This window comes from Antedon mediterranea, chromosome 5 (genome assembly GCF_964355755.1).
Source record: "Antedon mediterranea chromosome 5, ecAntMedi1.1, whole genome shotgun sequence".
In the NCBI taxonomy this organism is placed as follows: domain Eukaryota; kingdom Metazoa; phylum Echinodermata; class Crinoidea; order Comatulida; family Antedonidae; genus Antedon; species Antedon mediterranea.
The window spans coordinates 25,939,005-25,959,604 of record NC_092674.1 but is presented as its reverse complement, the minus strand read 5'-3'; the positions used below and the strand labels follow the sequence as shown (position 1 = coordinate 25,959,604).

The 20,600-nt window shown below is 33.2% G+C and overlaps 1 protein-coding gene across 1 annotated transcript in view; it reads right to left on the bottom strand.

Annotated features, from left to right (window-relative positions):
- Positions 1–4,629: 4,629 nt before the first annotated feature.
- The window catches only part of LOC140050100 (prokineticin receptor 2-like), a 31,993-nt gene continuing 16,022 nt past the window's right edge, over positions 4,630–20,600 (bottom strand). The window contains exon 2 of the mRNA XM_072095121.1: positions 4,630–6,540. Coding sequence (XP_071951222.1) covers positions 5,760–6,540 — 781 coding nt within the window. The 3' untranslated portion in view covers positions 4,630–5,759. The remainder of the gene's footprint in view (positions 6,541–20,600) is intronic.

Sequence of the window (20,600 nt, the reverse complement as noted above, 5' to 3'; positions counted from 1 at the left end):
AATTACCAAAACATTTTATTTAATTATAAAAGGATATTCACCTTGAGTGAAAATAAAAATAACCCTGTCAATTATATTAAAAAGAATGTTTTCATGTTTTTTTGTGGTTTTTTTATTTTCACGTGGATGGTTTCGCGTTATTTTTTCGATAGAGCGTTTTCGCGTTTTTTTTCCGTAGGGCGTTTTTGCGATTTTTTTAAGCTGAAAGAAGAACTTAGTTACATGGTTAGAGAAAGAATCGAACCACTTACCTTGTTTGTTAACTCCGTGATACTGCACGACGTACGTTTTACTCGTTGAGCTGTTGAACCCGGGTGTTGGATATACCGCTTTAAGCTTATTCGAATCTAAAGCAGTGCATTATGCGCATGCGTCTTCACTTTTTCATTAGTTGTTTTTTCAAACAGAGCTGAATGTTTGTAAGTTAATCTGCCTTTTTGTATCTAATTATTAAGCACTCTTTTCAGTTCACATATAATTTATTTACATAATATAGAACCATTGTTTTTCAAAATAGGACTGAATAGAAGTTTCGATTATACGTTGATACAACTGTAGGCATAAAGGAACCATTCTTTGGAACTCCCCTCTACATCCGGGGACAATTCTATATCAAGTGATATATCTATATCCAGGGACACCTCTATATCCAGGGACACGTCTTTTTCCAGGAACACCCCTATATCAAGGGACACTTCTATATCAAATGATATCCCTACATCCAGGGACATCTCATATCCAGGCACACTTCTATATCCAGGGACATCCCCATGTACAGGGATACCCCTATATCCAGGATACCTCTATATCCAGGAACACATCTATATCCAGGGTACATCCCGGAGTAAGGGGACATGTGTTCGTGAAACGAACGAGGGGGTAATACATTTTGTATACGTAGTAGGCCTATATAATGTATAGTGCAGGGATGTTTTTTTCGAAAAATGGCCAAATTTCAACATTTTAAAATATGTATAATATTGAGGTAACATGGGCAAAAAACATTATCTGCGCAATTTATGATACCGGTATATAGGAACCAGTAATGTCGAAAAACAAAAGGGTCGAAATTTCGCGAAGTACAAAATAAAAGGGTTGAAATTTGGCAAACATCCATTAAAAAAAAGTATTATGCGATAATATTACTAAATGCGCATATATTGCGTTATCGTCATCTTATAGAGTTTTTGTAACGGAAAAGAAAAGTGTCGAAATTTTGTACCCTGTACAATTATAGTATTTTCTAAAAATGGCCAAATTTCGACCATTTTAGTTTTTGCCATAACTAGTTACTATGACTCTTTAACACAATATATGCGCATATATGGCAATATTATCTCATAATCATTGAATTTTGAAAAGTGGATATTTTGGCCATTAAAAAAAAAATCCCAATGGCAATATTATCTCATAATTATAGGCACAATTATAATCCCTATACTAAATTATAGTATTTTTTCAAAAATGGCCAAATTTACATCATTTTATTTTTTGTCATAACTAGTTACTATGGCACTAAGGAAAGCAGATAACATTATGGGTACCAAATCTGAGGATGTACATAGCATGTGTATCGAATTGATGTTGGCTGAAGCCAAAGTCATAATGTCTGATTCTGCCCATCCTTTGCATAGTTCGTTTGTTATGTGCAGATCTGGTAGACTACATCATCTTTTGACAAAAACAAATAAGTTTAACAACTCCATTATTCCCTCCTCAATTCGTCTCTTTAACAAACAATTTGTAAGATAATTACTGTAATTACTTTTAATGAATTGTACATAGGCCTACAATGTATTTGACTTATATCGAATTGTATTGATGTTTTTATATGGTGTTTTTTATTACGAATGTAACGGGGAGCTGATTATTATGTGACAATAAAGTATTATCTATATCTATGTCTATAATATGTTTATAAAACAATATATGCGCATATATGGCAATATTATCGCATAATTATTGAATTTTAAAAAGTGGATATTTTGGCAAATTTTCGAAAAAATCCCTGTACTAATAGTGTACAGGGAAATTTTCGAAAAATTGCCAAATTTCGACCCTTTTATTTTTTGCCATTACTAGTTACTATGGCTCTATAATATGTTTATAACACAATATATACGCATATTATTATATTATTATTATTATATCAAAATTTATAAAGCGTCAATTCAAAGACCAAGGTACAAAATCAAAGGCGCTGGGCATGTTAGTGGTCGAAAAAATGAGTTTTGAGCAAATAAGGCATGCAACAGAAGAGCAGTGTTTAATTTGTGGGGAGAGTGAATTCCAGAGTGTGGGTGCAGCAAAAGAAAACGATCAATGACCAAAAGTTTTAGTGGCTATGCGTGGAACAGAGAGTAAAAAATCATCAGATGAACTAAGAGTTCGTCCAGGAACATAAAAGGTGATTAATTGACGGATGTAAGCAGGTTGGTTGAAAAGTATATGACAATATTATCGCATTGAATGGCAAAGTCGATATTTTGGCCAAAAATCCTTGTACTAATAGTACAGAGAAATTTCCGAAAAATGGCCGATTTTCGACCGTTTTATTTTTTGACATTAATGGTTAATATTGCAAAATAAACATGCGCAGAGACGAATGATGGGTTCTGCGAATGTCAATTGTGCTATAGTAACCACTTTTGACATAAATGGTTACTATAGCATAATAAACATGCGCAGAGTCGACTAATGGGTTCTGCGAATGTTAATTGTGCTATAGTAACCAGTTTTATCGAAAAATAAAAAGGTCGAAAATTTGCCATTTTTTTGACAAAATCCCTGTACTGTAGTACAGGGAAATTTCCGAAAAATGGCCGGTTTCGACCCTTTTATTTTTTGACATAATTGGTTACTATTGCATAATAAACATGCGCAGAGACGAATAATGGGTTCTGCACATGTCAATTGTGCTATAGTAACCACTTTTGACATAAATGGTTACTATAGTATAATAAACATGCGCAGAGTCGACTAATGGGTTCTGCGCATGTTAATTGTGCTATAGTAACCACTTTTGACATAAATGGTTACTATAGTATAATAAACATGCGCAGAGTCGACTAATGGGTTCTGCGCATGTTAATTGTGCTATAGTAACCAGTTTTATCGAAAAATAAAAAGGTCGAAAATTGGCCATTTTTTTTGAAAAAATCCCTGTACTATAATACAAGGAAATTTCCGAAAAATGGCCGATTTTCGACCCTTTTATTTTTTGTCATAAATGGTTACTATAGCATAATAAACATGCGCAGAGTCAAATAATGAGTTCTGCGCATGTCAATTGTGCTATAGTAACCACTTTTGACATAAATGATTACTATAGCATAATAAACATGCGCAGAGCCAACTATTGGGTTCTGCGCATGTTAATTGTGCTATAGTAACCAGTTTTATCGAAAAATAAAAAGGTCGAAAATTGGTCATTTTTTTGAAAAAATCCCTGTACTTAAGTACAGAGAAATTTCCGAAAAATGGCCGATTTTCGACCCTTTTATTTTTTGACATAAATGGTTAATATTGCATAATAAACATGCGCAGAGACGAATAATGGGTTCTGCGCATGTCAATTGTGCTATAGTAACCACTTTTTACATAAATGGTTAGTATAGAATAATAAACATGCGCAGAGTTGACTAATGGGTTCTGCGCATGTTAATTGTGCTATAGTAACCAGTTTTATCGAAAAATAAAAAAGTCGAAAATTGGCCATTTTTTGGATAAAAATCCCTGTACTATAGTACAGGGAAATTTCCGAAAAATGGCCGATTTTCGACCCTTTTATTTTTTGTCATAAATGGTTACTATAGCATAATAAACATGCGCAGAGTCGAATAATGGGTTCTGCGCATGTCAATTGTGCTATAGTAACCTCTTTTGACATAAATGGTTACTATAGCATAATAAACATGCGCAGAGTCAACAAATGGATTCTGCGCATGTCAATTGTGCTATAGTAACCAGTTTTATCGAAAAATAAGAAGGTCGAAAATTGGTCATTTTTTGGAAAAAAATCCCTGTACTATAGTACAGAGAAATTTCCGAAAAATGGCCGATTTTCAACCCTTTTATTTTTTGACATAAATGGTTAATATTGCATAATAAACATGCGCAGAGACGAATAATGGGTTCTGCCCATGTCAATTGTCTTATAGTAACCACTTTTTACATAAATGGTTAGTATAGAATAATAAACATGCGCAGAGTTGACTAATGGGTTCTGCGCATGTTAATTGTGCTATAGTAACCAGTTTTATCGAAAAATACAAAAGTCGAAAATTGGCCATTTTTTTGATAAAAATCCCTGTACTATAGTACAGGGAAATTTCCGAAAAATGGCCGATTTTCAACCCTTTTATTTTTTGTCATAAATGGTTACTATAGCATAATAAACATGCGCAGTGTCGAATAATGGGTTCTACGCATGTCAATTGTGGTATAGTAACCACTTTTGGCATAAATGGTTACTATAGCATAATAAACATGCGCAGAGTCGACTAATGGGTTCTGCGCATGTTAATTGTGCTATAGTAACAAGTTTTATCGAAAAATAAAAAGGTCGAAAATTTGCCATTTTTTGGACAAAAAAAAAAAAAAAAATAAAAAAGTTGAAAATTTTCGACCCTTTTATTTTTTGTTGTTTACTATTGCATAATAAACATGCACAGAGACGAATAATGGGTTCTGCGCATGTCATGAAAAATCCCTGATCCTTTATTTTTTGCCATAACTAGTTTAGTTTGGCTCTATAATATATGCGCATATATGGCAATATTATCGCATAATTATTGAATTTTAAAAAGTGGATATTTTGGCAATTTTTCGAAAAAATTCCTTATAGAGTGTTTGTAACCAGTTATTTTGAAAAAGAAAAGGGTTGAAATTTGGAAATTTTTTGAAGAAATCCTTTACATAGTGTAAATATCTATGATGTGGACCAAACAAATTAATATAACATATTAAAAACATAAGTATACACATTTGCTATGTAAATACAATAAAATAATATAAATATTGCATATATGCATTATGCAAGACAATATCATGCATTAATTTTATTTTTACGATCCAGGTAATTTTTATAATGATAACTGTAATAATATTTGTGTTAGTAATTCAGATATTGTTGAGGGAGCGTGAAAATTAAATCATTTCAAATAAAAAATAGGAAATCTATTTATTATTGGATAATTAACTATAACTATTTGTCAATAGACTTAATGGACGTACTGTATTATATTTTATAAGCTTGATATGCTTGGTAGAGGTCCAATAGACTAGATAGACTAGACCATATTATATATATCGTATTTTATAATGCTAATAGGCGCAATAGACTTTACAGATGCAATATAGACTTAAGAAGATCAATAGACCCGATCCGCTTAATAGACATATTATTTTATATTGGTTTCATAATCCTGAATACGTCTATTAAACCTACATTTAATCGCCGAATTCTGCAGATGTCACTAGATAGAGTCTAACTGACTATTGCAAGTCAACAAATAACGGATTTAGCTGTATTAAACAGTGACAGTTGCAGGATCTGGTGATTACTGTACATTCATAAAAAAACCAAAAAAAAAACCAGACCAGCTGGTTTAGATGACATGCAAAATAACTATTTATAAGTACTTACATTACTTATGTAAACAAGAAATATTATGTAAAAAATAGACAAAAAAACTGTGCATTTAACTGATACCTTATATAGACAAGATTCTTTTAAGACAACGTGCGGCAATGTCTATTCAAACTTTGCTTTCAGTTGATTCCGCTACCATTTTTTTTATCGGCATGTAGCCGTTTCGATTATTCGTTGTTATGTTGGTACTGTTTGTTTTTGGTGTACGGAAAGATAGTCTGCGCGTTCCAATGCGCAGTACGCGTGGAAATCTGGTACTGCAACATCGCCCTCTGTTTCTTCGAAAAATAGCCTGCAACTCTTTTCGGAATACTGGGCTTAAGATGAAGAAAATAATTGTGCTAATAACACCATTTATCATTGCGACGGTTTCTGCAACGTAATACATAACCAGATCCCCAGAAGTATAGGCATTTTTTGTTCCATAGTTATACCTAATATGCTGCAACAGATTAAAACAATAATATGGAGCCCAGCAAATGCCAAAAGCAACAACAACTGTGATCAGCATCGGAATTGTCTTCTGTTTCCGTACGTTTGTAATTTCTTGTTGCCGCTCGGTTGTCACGTGACCAGGAGGTGCTCTATGGAACCATAACTGTATTCCTATTCTAACGTACACGAAAGATAGGATTATCATTGGTAGGATGAACTCTAGCACGGTGATGCAGGCGATGTAGATAAGACTCGCTTTCCCGTTTTCCCAGAATTCAGCACAGTACGTTATCACCTTGTCGTTGCGTTCGCAGTCACTTGCTGAAACTGTTCGCGTGAAGAGAGGAGTTGGCAGGCAGATCAATATGGCAAACACCCAAATACCAAGGATGATACCGACTAGCGTTGGTTTGGTCATTCTAGGTTCTAACGGATGAAATATACCCTGATATCTGAAAATTAAAACACAAAGATCTCTTCCATTACGTCTGATAATACACGGTTTTTTTTAAACTCTTGTAGAATGGGTAGATTACTATAGCACGGTCGAAGTTATAACAAACTAAAACATGTATTATTTAACTATCAGGTATACAAAAGATATTTTAAACGTCATATCATTTTTATTTTTATGCTATTTTTTATATCATAATCGAGTGTACATATTGAACAATACATAGCTGCTCTTATGCTGTTGTGAACATACAGTTATATTGTATCACGTATACATTATGTAATGACATGAGATAATATGGAATGTGAATAAAAGTGGTGTTTGCGCCATAAAAGAGAGATAAAAAGATTATCAAAACAAGCCTAAGATATCAAATACAGTAGGTATATCGACTGAAGATCTAATTAATTTAGAGACATAATGTTTACAGTTTTTGAGCAGCGCCCTCAATATGACGAGATAATTTTTAGAACACTAACGTTTCTTATTGGTTAATCTTCTAATCCAAGTATTCAATAACTATTTAATATGCAAGTTTTTAAGTATACAACTTAACCTAAGCCTACTTGTAACATGAACAAATGCCGCAATAATGCGCAGACGATCAACGTAGCAGACGGCACGTCGTCAATTTATCCCCAAACGAATTGAAGCTTGCGCCATATCCTGTACATCATTCATCGATACTCTATCAATCATAAGCCTGTGGTGGTTTTAATTACAGTTATCTATTATTGCTATTCAATTATATAATATCATTAGGGCTTAATTAACTAGATATCGGGCAATCACATTTATATAAAGTGTATGATATAACTGGTTATTTTTTTGTTTGTTAATGAAAAACTAATGAAAATCATTAAACTACACATAAATTAGTTTACGAATTGTTAAAAAACAGTAAAACCATCTTCACTTCACTAAAAACTAATACATTGTCATTTGGTTAATTCGTATCACGTGCGTTTAGTATCTTTAGTCCTATTAAATGGAAAAGTGATATTTGATGGTACTATTGAAGGTTGAATAGGCCTATTTGTAGAATTGTGTGCAACGCGCGATTGGTGATTGATCTGAGTTCGAAACCAACCTTTACACCAATATCCTAAATCGAAGAGTCGCCCTTTGAATGGCTTAGACCCCGCCTTGATTCATTGTATAAACAATTTACTTTAAACAGTAGGTATTTTTAATATTATATTATGGATAAGAACAGACAATCTTTCAACGAATGAAATGTTTTTTTTTAATCGAATAATAAATATTAATATAGTAATTCATTTAAGTAGTGTTAAGACCGAAAACGATAAAAGTAAGATACATGTTTTCATACTCAGTCATCACCTGGTGATAATAGTCATAAATAATAACTAAACATGAAGTACCGCGTATGATTAAAGTTATATTTATGTTTTATAACATCAATCATGTCATTCCCAAAAGAGTCATAACTATACACTATCAAATTTGTTTGACAAAAAAAGTGTGATGTGCCCAAATATGGTAGTGATATACCCATATGGTAGTTATATGACATCATCATGTCTATATATGGGCACATCACATTGTAGTAACTATGTCGGTTGGTCGGTCGGTAAACACTAACTTGAAAACCTGACTGCCTTGTTTTGTCACATAAAGTTTGATTGTGTAGACATGGCTTAACCTAGTGATTAAGAAATGTTATTGTTGATCGGCCTTCTTTCCCGCTAACTTTAAATTATTTGAAATTCGGGTAGTAAATCTTTTATAACACCATGGCAACAATTTATTCGCGACGAGAAGAACCCTGGGAACGATCGTCGTCCATGTTGGAGATGATTAAGTAATCAACTTATGTGATATAAGATCTGATGCTAGTGGAATGAAAACACAATACTTTACTGTTTTCTATGCTTTACTACTCTAAATGCAGATAATTGGCCAGCAGGGGACACGGGATCGTCAAATTCAACTGGTATGCATGGGCATCCGACGAAGGCAAAAACACGATCGTTATAGCTCATGAATATTCATTAAATATAGAATTTAAATTTATTTATTATATATATATATATATTTAGGCAAATTGCCAATGAATTCATTCACAAGACAAACATATCAAAGATGCTCTACATAAACCAAGTATTATTAGTCTTTGGGGGTAATTTGTACCAGGAAATGTGTTCCTTTAAATTATTCTTTATCCAATTGAGCAAGACGACAAATTATAAAATGCGTTTGATGAATTCATTCCAATTTTCTTATTTTATTTTGTATCTCCATTGAGATCTAACCCACGTTATTTTCCAGTAATCTGCCTTTGGATTTGTATATTTCTTTACATACTCATGTGAAATTTGGCTGGGTTTACAGTATCTAATATGAATCACGACAGGTCGATATTTTATGGGTTATTAAATTGTTCGGAGACTTGCTTATTGACAGTGTAAAGTGTAGGCGATGATCTAACGACCTTTTCTGTTAACCCATGAAACTTCATGGTGTGATCATACCCAGAGGCCTAAAATATCAGTTTTCGAGTTATGATAATATCACAACCTTCAGTGTAATATAGTTACGCCATTCTTCCATTACATGTTAATCTTGGTTCCCACTAGGAGTGACTTGGCCATATTACAAGAGATAGAATAATGGAACTCGTCAATGGTCAACTCGCTTGCGTTGCGCTTACGTAATTGCGTCGCTAGTGGGAACTACGCTTAAGTACCGTATGCTTGTTTTTTTGACTGACGACCAAAGTAACGTGTGTACATGCGGAGATATTGGGAGGTGTTCCGTCGCTCCCCACCTCGACAAAGCTTAGGAGGTGGCGACTATCGATGACATATTGTTTGACCTGGTTGCCATAAATCGAAAGCACCCTATAAAAACTAAACAGGATGTTTCGATTGATAACTTAATTGGAAATGCTCCATGCTATTTTTATCTTAATGTATATTTAGTGGACCCTGTTGGAAGTAGTCTTGTTTATGCTATATCAAAAAGTGAGAACATTTGAAATCGTCAAAATGTTGCTAAGTCTGAAGAAAAATAACTGATTTCTATGAAATAATAAACAACACTGTTATGTAGACAATTGTTTTGAAAAAGTGGAAAAACTCGAGTGACTCGAACCACGACCTGTATAACACACGTTTTTCTTTAACATTTTAAAATTATTCTTAAATGTAGGCCTAGGTCTACTGTTCTGAGTAATCAGTACAATTGCGTCATAGTTGTGCAAAACATCTGGATAAATCATTTATTTACGTAAAAACCGTAACCATTAGGTTCGTGAAACACTGTTTTCTTAGGATTGAATCTAGCTGAGCCCTATCCATCACTGCAAACTCGAACTTCTAACCGGTAGTTTGAGTCGTCGCACCAGAACAAATATAAACAATTAGGAAAAACTAATTGAAATCAATTACGCCTTTGATCTGTCTACACTAACTAACTAGTTTGACAAAAAAAGGTGTGATGAGGCCAAATAGTGGTATTGATATTCCCAAATAATATGATAGTGATATGACATCATCATGTCCTCCATATTATATGGGCACATCTTTTTTTGTCAAATAAAGTTTGATAGTGTAGACAGAGCTTTAGTTTGTAAGTTCTTATATCAAAGAACAGCGTAAAGGCCAATTTACACAGACGAGCGGTAACGGTAAGCGGTAAAGTTGAGCGGAAAACGCAAAAATAGAATCTATGTTATTTCTTATGACCATTTACACAGAACGCGGAGCGGACGAGCGGTTGAGCGGAAATCCGCTCAGGATCGAAACAGATTCGATTTTGTGAAAATACCACGCGGTAATTATGGATTCTGGCCAACCAACGACATGATTGAAATGACGTCATCTATCAACAACTTTTTTTTGCGTCCGTCGAGTGAAAGACGACAATAACTACGAGTGCCGTAGTAGGCCTAGCCTAGTTTGCAACTTCTTTTTATTCAGAAATACAAACACCTAATGTGACTAATGTTCGTATAAGGATAGTGAAAAGAAAATACACATTTTAGTACGTTATTAGGCAACAATTCCCTCTAAAACTTAGGCCTATGTGTGCTAGGCCTACTGACAGTCAGTCACATCCAGGCCAGCAGTGACTGTAACATGCATTAGCCTCGAGGCCCGCACGCACCTACTTTCCACCACTCCGTTCGCGAACTCCGCGCGCTGTGTAAATGGGAAAAGCCACGCGGTTTTTCGCTTACAATTACCGCTTACCGTTACCGCTCGTCTGTGTAAATTGGCCTTAATACGTTTCAACCAAGGATATAGAAGGAATTATTACAATCTCATATTATGGTCAATTTACTGTAAAACTCAGAAATTCGTGAACTTTGAACTATCGTCTGCGTATTCAGGATGTAATGTGAATGTTCTTTTTATATGTTATTGGAGATGTAACAGCTGATTGAGTACACGTACAACACAGTTCTATCTTCTGTGTCACTTTAATATCATGGTAATTAAAATAGTCTGATAGTATGTTACGCACTAGTTTTCATGAAACTTGTACAGTAGTTCCCAACTAAATTAATATTGTATTAAATCTTGTTTAACCTTTATTTCTGTTGTAAGTGTAAGTATAGAAAAATATTATAAAAGTAATGACAAATGAGGTAATATTGAATAAAAAGTGAATTTACACCATTTAAAATGTTATATGCCTACACCCGATGAAGTTGATCACATTATAATGATAATAAACATTAGAAAACAAACAAAAATGTGATAATAAAAAAAAATTATATGAAGTTGCTATGTTACGTCATGAAAAATAGCAACTTCATAATATTTCTTTTATTATCACCTTTATGATGATATATTACTGTGAAAAAAAGTGGTGTTTAGGCAAAAAAAAAAAGAGAGAACGAAAATCAAAACTAGCAAATACAGGTTATTTTGGCATTAGCGAACTAAATTAGGATTAAATGAATAAATAATCAAAGTAGAATCAACCGAAGCAGAAAAATGTTTATAATTCGTTAAGAATAACAGCAAACATACCGTAATTTACTAATTAGTTGTTTTAGTATAGTGTGTAGGCTATTTCATTCCATTGGAGTTCTTTTAGCAATATAAACTTAATTTGTTTTACATTAGTTATCTGTATTACAACATGATGTTTCGATCAATAATGTAATTGGAAAGGTTGTACACTAATATTGTGCTGAGGTAAATTTTAGTACACCCTATTTATAACATCGTTCACATCCAAAAATAGAAATACCCTTTCGGACTGACGGCATAGAATATGGTAACAAGAGTTAAGCTATCAGTTAAAAAGTATGGTAACAAGAGAAGCTATCAATTCAGCAATTTGCTATAAACTTAAATACGTTAATTGTAACAATTATTATTTTATTATGTCGAAAGGAGTGTTATGTAAATAACCCGGACTGTTAAAAATAGTTTTGCTTAAAGTTTAACTAAATTTGACTTGATATGGAAACAATATAGTTCGTTGAAACACTTTATAATGATCATAATAAAGCAAACCAAGAGGGTTAAAAAAAATCTTCAAAAGCACAACAATCCCAAAATGTTTACAAAGCTAACTATTGAATAGAACCATTGGTTAGAGCTCTACCATTCAATGTAACGAAATAAAAAACTGGCATATTATAGGAAATCAGCAAATAACAAGAATATACTTAATATACTATACTGGAATGTTCACAAACTCTATTGGGCCTAGAGTGATTCTAATGTTATAATTAAATGGGAATGCATAAATAGTTCAAAACTGTCAATATATTGTATTACCCAAAACTATATAATAACAATTTTCTACCAAGAATCATAATTTCGTGCAACAAGGGAACACAAAATTGGAATATTTCTAGGTCAGTGTATGTTATTATTTTAGCTGTCGTCAAGTGAGGGTTCTTTTTAAAACTCTGCCAGCATGCCACGGGCTACATTCAGCTGCTGTTATCCTAACTGCATATCCTCCGTATTCTAGCATTGTGTACTTCTTGGGTCATTTTAAAATAGAAAGTATAGTTTTAGGGTTTCTGCAACCCTCCTTTGATTTACAGAAGACCAAAGCAACTGTAAACAACCATATTATAAGCATGATATAGTGATTCGAAATGGACGAATCGCCTATCATGCCTTTGTAAGAACATTTTTAGAACATTTTAAAACTTGTTTTTCAGCAGCAATAAATTTTCCACTGTCATTCTTAAGTAGAAAATTGTTTTAGGGTTTCTACAAACCCATTTTTGAATTACAACTAAGCAACCATTAAAAATAATATATATATCATAATATGAATCATAATATTATGATTTATACATTACTGATATTATTAGTGAATCACAATGGGCGAAACGTATATTGCGATTGTAGTAACATTTTAGATTTTAACTTGAAGTGCCAATAAATTTTCCAGTTTACAAATTTAATTAAATATATGATTTAAAGAAATGTTTCTCTGAAATTGAAACGTTCATGGTAACATTAAGGAGGCAAGTAGGCCCAGAAGGGCTGCTATGATACAGTTAGGTAACCCGGTTTTATGAAGGATATTAATACTGTTAATAGCATAACACAAAACAAATACATTTAACATGTTTTATTGAGACTATAGAAAAAGATACAGAAAACCATTCCACAAAAGTTCAAGAGATGATCATGTTCAATTCAAAAGTAGTTTATTTCTTTAATTTTATTTACATAATATCGCCAATGTAAAGAAAACTGATTACATTTCTACTGTAGGCCTAACTATAAACTGTTTTGTTTATTTATGAGTCCTCGTAATGAGTGCATAATACATCACAATGACAACATAGCTGTATTTATCTTCACTATGAGGTCAATCAATTAGCTTTTGATGAAAAGTAAAAAAAAAAATAAAAAAAAAATAAGCTAAATTTATCCGTACTTTGTTATTGGCTATTTACAATAGCATAACGTACTGTACGTCCTAGAAATCTTCGATGTTTCTTTTTAATAGTTGTGAGAGATTATTTAGAGGGTTAAGTTAAATGCATACATGTTATGTATTACGTCATGACACCATGAACCCGCTTTGATTGTTATTTTTAATAAAGTGTGAAATGCAAATATGTTTTCTTTAGCATCAGGGTGCTCGCAATCATTTATGGTACACAAATTAATTATGTTCCTGACATCTCTATGCACCTAATTGGGTTACTTGGTCAATTATCGATTATTTACGGTAATTATTTATGGAACGTCATTAGATTTCAGTGAATAAATACAAATATTAGAAAGCCATTTACTTAACCGAAAATCATCTGTTATGATACCTATCCGGCACTATTTATTTACTCGGTTAGGTTGGCTTCATGGACTTTCGCGTTTCAAATTCATTTTCATGAGATATTCACTAGGTTTGTGGTTTGGCGTTTCATACCTCTGATGTTTCGTATTCAGTAGAATACTATTAATATCGATTGATAAGTTATTACTTGTGAAGTAAAGTGATCTTAACGACAAGTAATCAAACCCTCATTAGCCGGGTGTTCATACTCGAGGAGAACATAAGCTCGACGAAGTATGAACGTCAAGCTGTCATATTGAGGTCTGAGTTCTAACCAAGAACATTTTAAGTTTTTGTAAATTCGTCTAACTAACCCAGATTCACCAATGATAATCCTAGGCGACTTTAATGATTTGAACATTGATAGTCTAACAGAACAACTTGGGATGGTACAAATCATTGATTTTCCAACTCGAGACGTTTCGCTACTTGACAAGGTTTTTATGACCCATCCAGAACTATATACAAAGCCTAAAAATGTGCACCCCTTGGGCGTAGTGACCATAGTAGTATTATCATTCATCCTTGCCATGAGTTGCCGCCATCCAAATATATGCGTATGCAAGTTAGACCATACAGAGAGTCGTCAGTAAGATCGTTTGGACAATGGATAACCAACTATAACTGGAACTGGATGTTTGATCGTAACTTATGTATAAATGAGAAAGTAAATGGTTTTTTCAATGTCTTAAAAGGTGCATATAATCACAATTTCCCTGTCAAGCAAATAAGAAAAAGAATAGCTGATCGTCCTTGGATGACTCAAAACGTTCATCGACTACTTGATGCAAGGCAGCGAATGTATAACAACTGTACTAAAGCTGAATGGAGAGAAACACGCAACGCTGTCCAGAGAAGCATTCGTTCAGCAAAGAAAAATTGTTATGATAAATCAATGCGAGGCCTTAAAAATAATGATCCGGCAACATGGCATCACAGTGTACGTAAACTGTGCAATCTAAAAAATCGAACCATGCTAAAATTCCCATGCCACTCAAATCAAGATCTTGCAAATGATATCAATAACCACTTTGCATCTGTGTGCCGAAAGCTTCCCCCAGTTGATGTAAATGCTCTTCCTGCATATTTGCCTTCACCTGAACCCCCGCCAAAAAATTTTCCTGGACAAGTCAGACGATTGATTCATAAACTAAAGTCAAAGAAGTCTAGTCACCCTGATGACATGCCAATTAAACTTATAAAAGAATTCGCCTTTGAAATTGCTACCCCTCTTGCCCATAGTTTTAATTGTTGTCTTAATGAAGGTGTATTTCCCGAGTTATGGAAGTTAGCAACAGCCATTCCTGCTCCAAAAGTTTCTAGTGTGACATCATTTCAAGACCTCAGGCCAATTTCACTTACCCCCATCTTTGCCAAGTTGTTTGAGTCATTCCTTACTGATTGGGTGACTAGTGACATTCATGAACATTTAGATATTAAACAAGTTGGTTGCCGTAAAGGCTCATCTACTAGCCATTATCTTGTGGACATGATTCAGTCTGTAATTAGTGATATTGAAAAAGGTGATTTTTTTGTGGATATTTGTGCCGTTGATTTTACGAATTGACCATACGGTCATTGTTAAAAAGCTAGTCGACATCGGAGTGAGAACATCTATTATTCCCACCATCTGTAGCTTTCTGACGGATCGTAAAATAAATACTAAACTTAGTTCATCCTTTTCCCCTTATGCCAACATCACATGTGGGATTCCACAGGGTACACAGCTTGGGCCAATTTTGTTTCTTATATTAGTCAATGATATCTCTATGGAAGGCTGCAGATGGTGGAAGTACGTTGATGGTCTCACTCTTGGTGACACTGTTAAGCATGGTAATGCCCCTCAACTTCAATCTTGTCTTGATGATACAAATCACATGGTCCCTAAACCCTCTAAGTTTCATATCATGAGAGTTAATTTTTTGAAAATAAATATTCCCCCTCCTAATTAATACCTTAGCGGTACAACACTTAATGTTGTTTCGTGTATGAAGCTCCTTGGACTTATAATCCAGCATGACTTGAAATGGGATAATAATGTCAGTGACATGGTAAAAAGAGCATCCAAAAGGTTGTATAACGTTATATATCCTTAGAAGGGCCAATGTACCAGTTCATGATATGATATCCGTTTATGTTTGTTATATTCGCCCAATCTTAGAATACGCCTGCCCTGTGTGGCATGGAAGCATCAATAAGGCCCAAATATCGACCATTGAAAGAGTGCAAAAGAGAGTTTTACGTATTATTCTGGGTCCCGCTTTTCTTACGTATGATTCAGCTCTTGAGCTTACAGATATGACCACTCTCGCATCCAGACGAGAGACGTTGATTAAAAAATTTGGAGAAAGGCTCTTGAAATCGGAATTGTACAGAACTATTTTGCCCGACTACCGCATTATTACTAGAGAGCTTAGATCAACCACGGTAGATAAACCCCTAATTAATATACCTGTTTGTAGAACTAACCGTCTTAAGACCTCGCCTGCCCTTACTATAAGTATAGAATCCTTAATTTAAACAGTACCTAAACTGATCACGCTGAAGATGGCTATGTTATAAATATTTACATATATAGGCCTATGCATTTGTATATAAATTTTGTAATTTTTTAAACATAATTTTATTTTTTTAACTGACTTTTTCAAATTTGTTAATGTTTTGTATAATTTTTGTATTTTTTTAATATTTGTGTTTCCATATATATATATATATATATATATATATATATTTGTAAATCAACAATTTCAACCTTCGGGCTGCATGTTTTTTATTATATAAGCCTGAATAAAAAAGTGTAGGCCTAGACTTGTGACAATAACAGGATATCACACAAATGTGTAATGATGAAATGATATCTAAATTAAATAGTATTTTAACTGATGAATCTCATATTCTCAACAATAAGTTAGAACGTTGAACGATCGAGTCATCTCATTTTAAAATTTATACAATCAATAAACCAAATTTCAAGAATACATAAACAATGTGGTTGTTGAGTTCCAAGAATGCTTGCTTGCTTGTTTGTTATCCAGTTTTGATGACGTATATTTTTATTTGTTGCGCCGTGGCAGATCCAGAAAACTTTATGTATATGCATGCAGGTACAGTAGTAGGCCTAATAGGCGTGGGTAAAGTAAATGGAAAATATACAGTATAAATTATTACAATATTATTTGATGACGTATACTTTTATTTGTTTTGCCGTGGCAGATCCAGAAAATGTCACGTGTTTTACTGCATGTAGATACAGTAGTAGGCCTAGGCGTGGATATAGTAAATGGAAAATATACAGTATAAATTATTACAATATTATTTGATGACGTATACTTTTATTTGTTTTGCCGTGGCAGATCCAGAACATTTCACATATACAGATAGGCCTACAGTTATAGTTGGCCTAAATTAGGAAAAAGTATATAAATTATCACAATATTCAATAACATTATATTAAGACCACTTAAAATTCATAGGTGATAATAATCACGAACTTGTGTAAAAACAATCAATATTGATTGAACGAGTTGTACTGCACATCAGTCTCGTGTCTAAATAAAGTCTATATATATATAATAATATAATAATGTTGTATAACGTTATAAATTTTTTGATGGTAAAAAGTAAAGTAAAAAGAGAAATAGGGAGGGACGTATGTGAGAAGAATGCACGCTTTTTTCTTCATCAGACTTTCTTGTAAATATTATCGTGTTGTGTGTGTGTGTATTACCACACACACACACATGTAAATCGCAAGGTAATACAGTAGGCCATTAATTCTACAACACTTAAACAATGTTCTAATTTCAATAACAACTCGAAAATATTTATCTATCTCGAGGCTGTCCATTAAATGTGTTGAATTTCAACTCGAGTTTTAAATTAATGGTGACACATACAAGAAGATCTGTAGTTTTCAAACTTTTGATCGTTAATTTTTAGAAATATTATTTTACGACAACGATGCCAAAATATGGCACAGAACATTCACGTAAAGTTCATAATGTGACTTATTAAAATAATGTCTTAGGGTAGGCTTATTATTAGATCTAATTGTTTGCCGTCAAAGAAAAAAACAAAATATGGGGGAGGGGTGGTTGGAAGCTGTACTGTACCGTAGGGCCTAGCCCGAAGCTCTGTCTACTCTATCAAACTTTATATGACAAAAAAATGTGATTTGTCAATATATAGACATGATGATGTCATATCACTACAATTTAGGCATATCACTACCATATTTGGGAACATTACATTTTTTTTTTGATAGAGTAGAGAGAGCTTTAAAAAGCTAACCAATGTATGTTTACGGTGTGTCGAGCAGATAGTCTAACTCGTTTTCTTTTAAAATTGCTTATATTCCTTTGTATTACATTTTCTATCTGAATATCCGTGTCGACAACTATTACTTGTTGCTACCTACGACCTCCCATCCCGTTTTGGTCTACATTAATGAATTCGTGCTGAGTGTACTCAAACAGTGAGTACATTATTCGGCACATGTACCATGTTTCGGCACATGTGGTACCCCGTTCAAATAGGGTCAACCCACCAGGTAATGCTAACTTTTTGGGACAACAAAAATAATACATTAAAGTGTTATTTTACATAACGGATATTTGTAATACTACGAATTTTGCCCTTACGTAAATTTATATATATAGATATGCCGTATGATACCGGTATAGAAAAATACAAAATTAAAGGATGCTCTAATTAGGCCAACTATAAAACATGAATTTAATCATAATTGTATACATAGAGTCGCTATTATAATTAGATGTATTCACTACGAGTAATTAAGTATGGAGTGTTCGCCAAAAAAAGGCGCATTCAAAAGAGGCCATTAACAACTTCACTCGATGGCAACGAACGGATAATTTGCCATGACTATAAAATATCCACACATACATTAATTATAAAGAAATTGCTTTAATCGTAAATCTGTTTTACATAAACCTTTTTACACTTCAAGTGTTACCGTACTTAAAAGGTGTACGTTCACACCAGCGGCTTTTCACGCACGTTCTAAGAAGGTTTTTATACTTCAATTGTTACACCAAAAGGCACGTTTGCACTATAGAATTCTCACGCGTGTGTTGACTTATAAAAAGGTTTATTAAAATGTGTGCAGGTTAAAACTATCAGTGTACACCAAACAATGCATTTGATGTTAAGTATTAAAGTTAAGTATTAAAGCACAGTTACATGTGTAAATTTAATTAATATACAATTGGTTTTGTAAATAAAGAATTTAACAACAAAAAAATGTTGAAGTAAATACTTTGTAAATTGTATTGATGTTTAGTAATTCAGAAAACAAAACACTAAATTAATGCTAATGTTAACTAATGGTATGCTACTAAAGGTTAACATTATGATATTATAATGATTGGAAAATCAGATAATAATGAAGAAAGGTAGTGGATGTTTAGAAATTATGTAATGAAACATTGAATGAATAAAGATGGTGGTGAACCACAACAGATTTAAAACAATGCCATATTCATGGCTGCAGTCGCGTGCGCAAGCTTTTACCGACCGACCGATCAACCAACCGACCGACCCAACGACCAACCGACCGACCGACATAGTGAGTTTACACGCGACTGAAAATGGTTTCATCAGTGAATACCAACCCATATATGGAGACATTTAGTTGTCTGAAATAAAATAATCATTTAGATTATATAATAAATCAACGACCTTTTAAATCCCGTTAAAACCCCGTACAAATTATGAAGCAATTACAAAACACAGCAACAGGAGATCAAGGGGGAATTATTATAAATCATAAGGCTTAAATTATATAAATTAATTGTCTTTAACAGATTTTCTAATGTCCGCTTGCAAATAAAAATATATCATAATTTAATCATACACAGGAAGGAGGAATTAGATGTAAACCTATTAATATCACGGAGTACTCATTTTTTAAGGTTAAATATCACGAAAGATGACACACAGTGTTCCACAATCAAAATCCACGAATTATTATTAATGTTCATTGTCGTCGAGAATACAGATACATGGAGAGATAAAAACATTTTTTTTCCAGAAAACTAAACAGAGTATGGGGCGCAATACGCAGCAAAGGTGTACATCATGTTATGAATAAATGGGTACGGCAGTAAAATACCGTTCAGAATTAAATATACGCATTTGATTTAAACACACACACACACACATACACTGAAATGTAGGCTACCCATTCGTTTTCAATTTATACAGGAAAATGTTTTACATGTGCACTTGTATTGTATATAATATAATGGATTCTAGTTGTTGCTCTTGTCAAGCAGTCAGCGTTTTCAATTTTTCAACAAAAAGTACTATCAACCCATTTCATACCAACCAGTGATTGTAAAAATACAATTTTGCTGCTTATTGCGCCCCATAACTGTGTTACATGTGATTTAACATTCAGAATACTATTTTAAATAAAGAAGTACAGTACAATGTTTTATTTCTACACTAGATATTGGTAAAGTCAAATGAATTGAACCAAAGCCCATGGATGGAAGCAACACAATACACCACTGATTAACCTATGCTTGAAACAATTTTAATTACTTGTTTTTGTTTATATTAAGTGAGAATGAAAGTGTTTGACCTCGGTATTTTATTTATTGTTTATTTAATCCGTATGTATGAATACCAGGCTCATTGTATCCTGACTATTAACAATCCATCAAGATGCGACAGAATGCAGTAAAATAATTTGTTATTATCTAGAACCTTCTGACCGAAACAGCAAATTAAATAAATTAATAG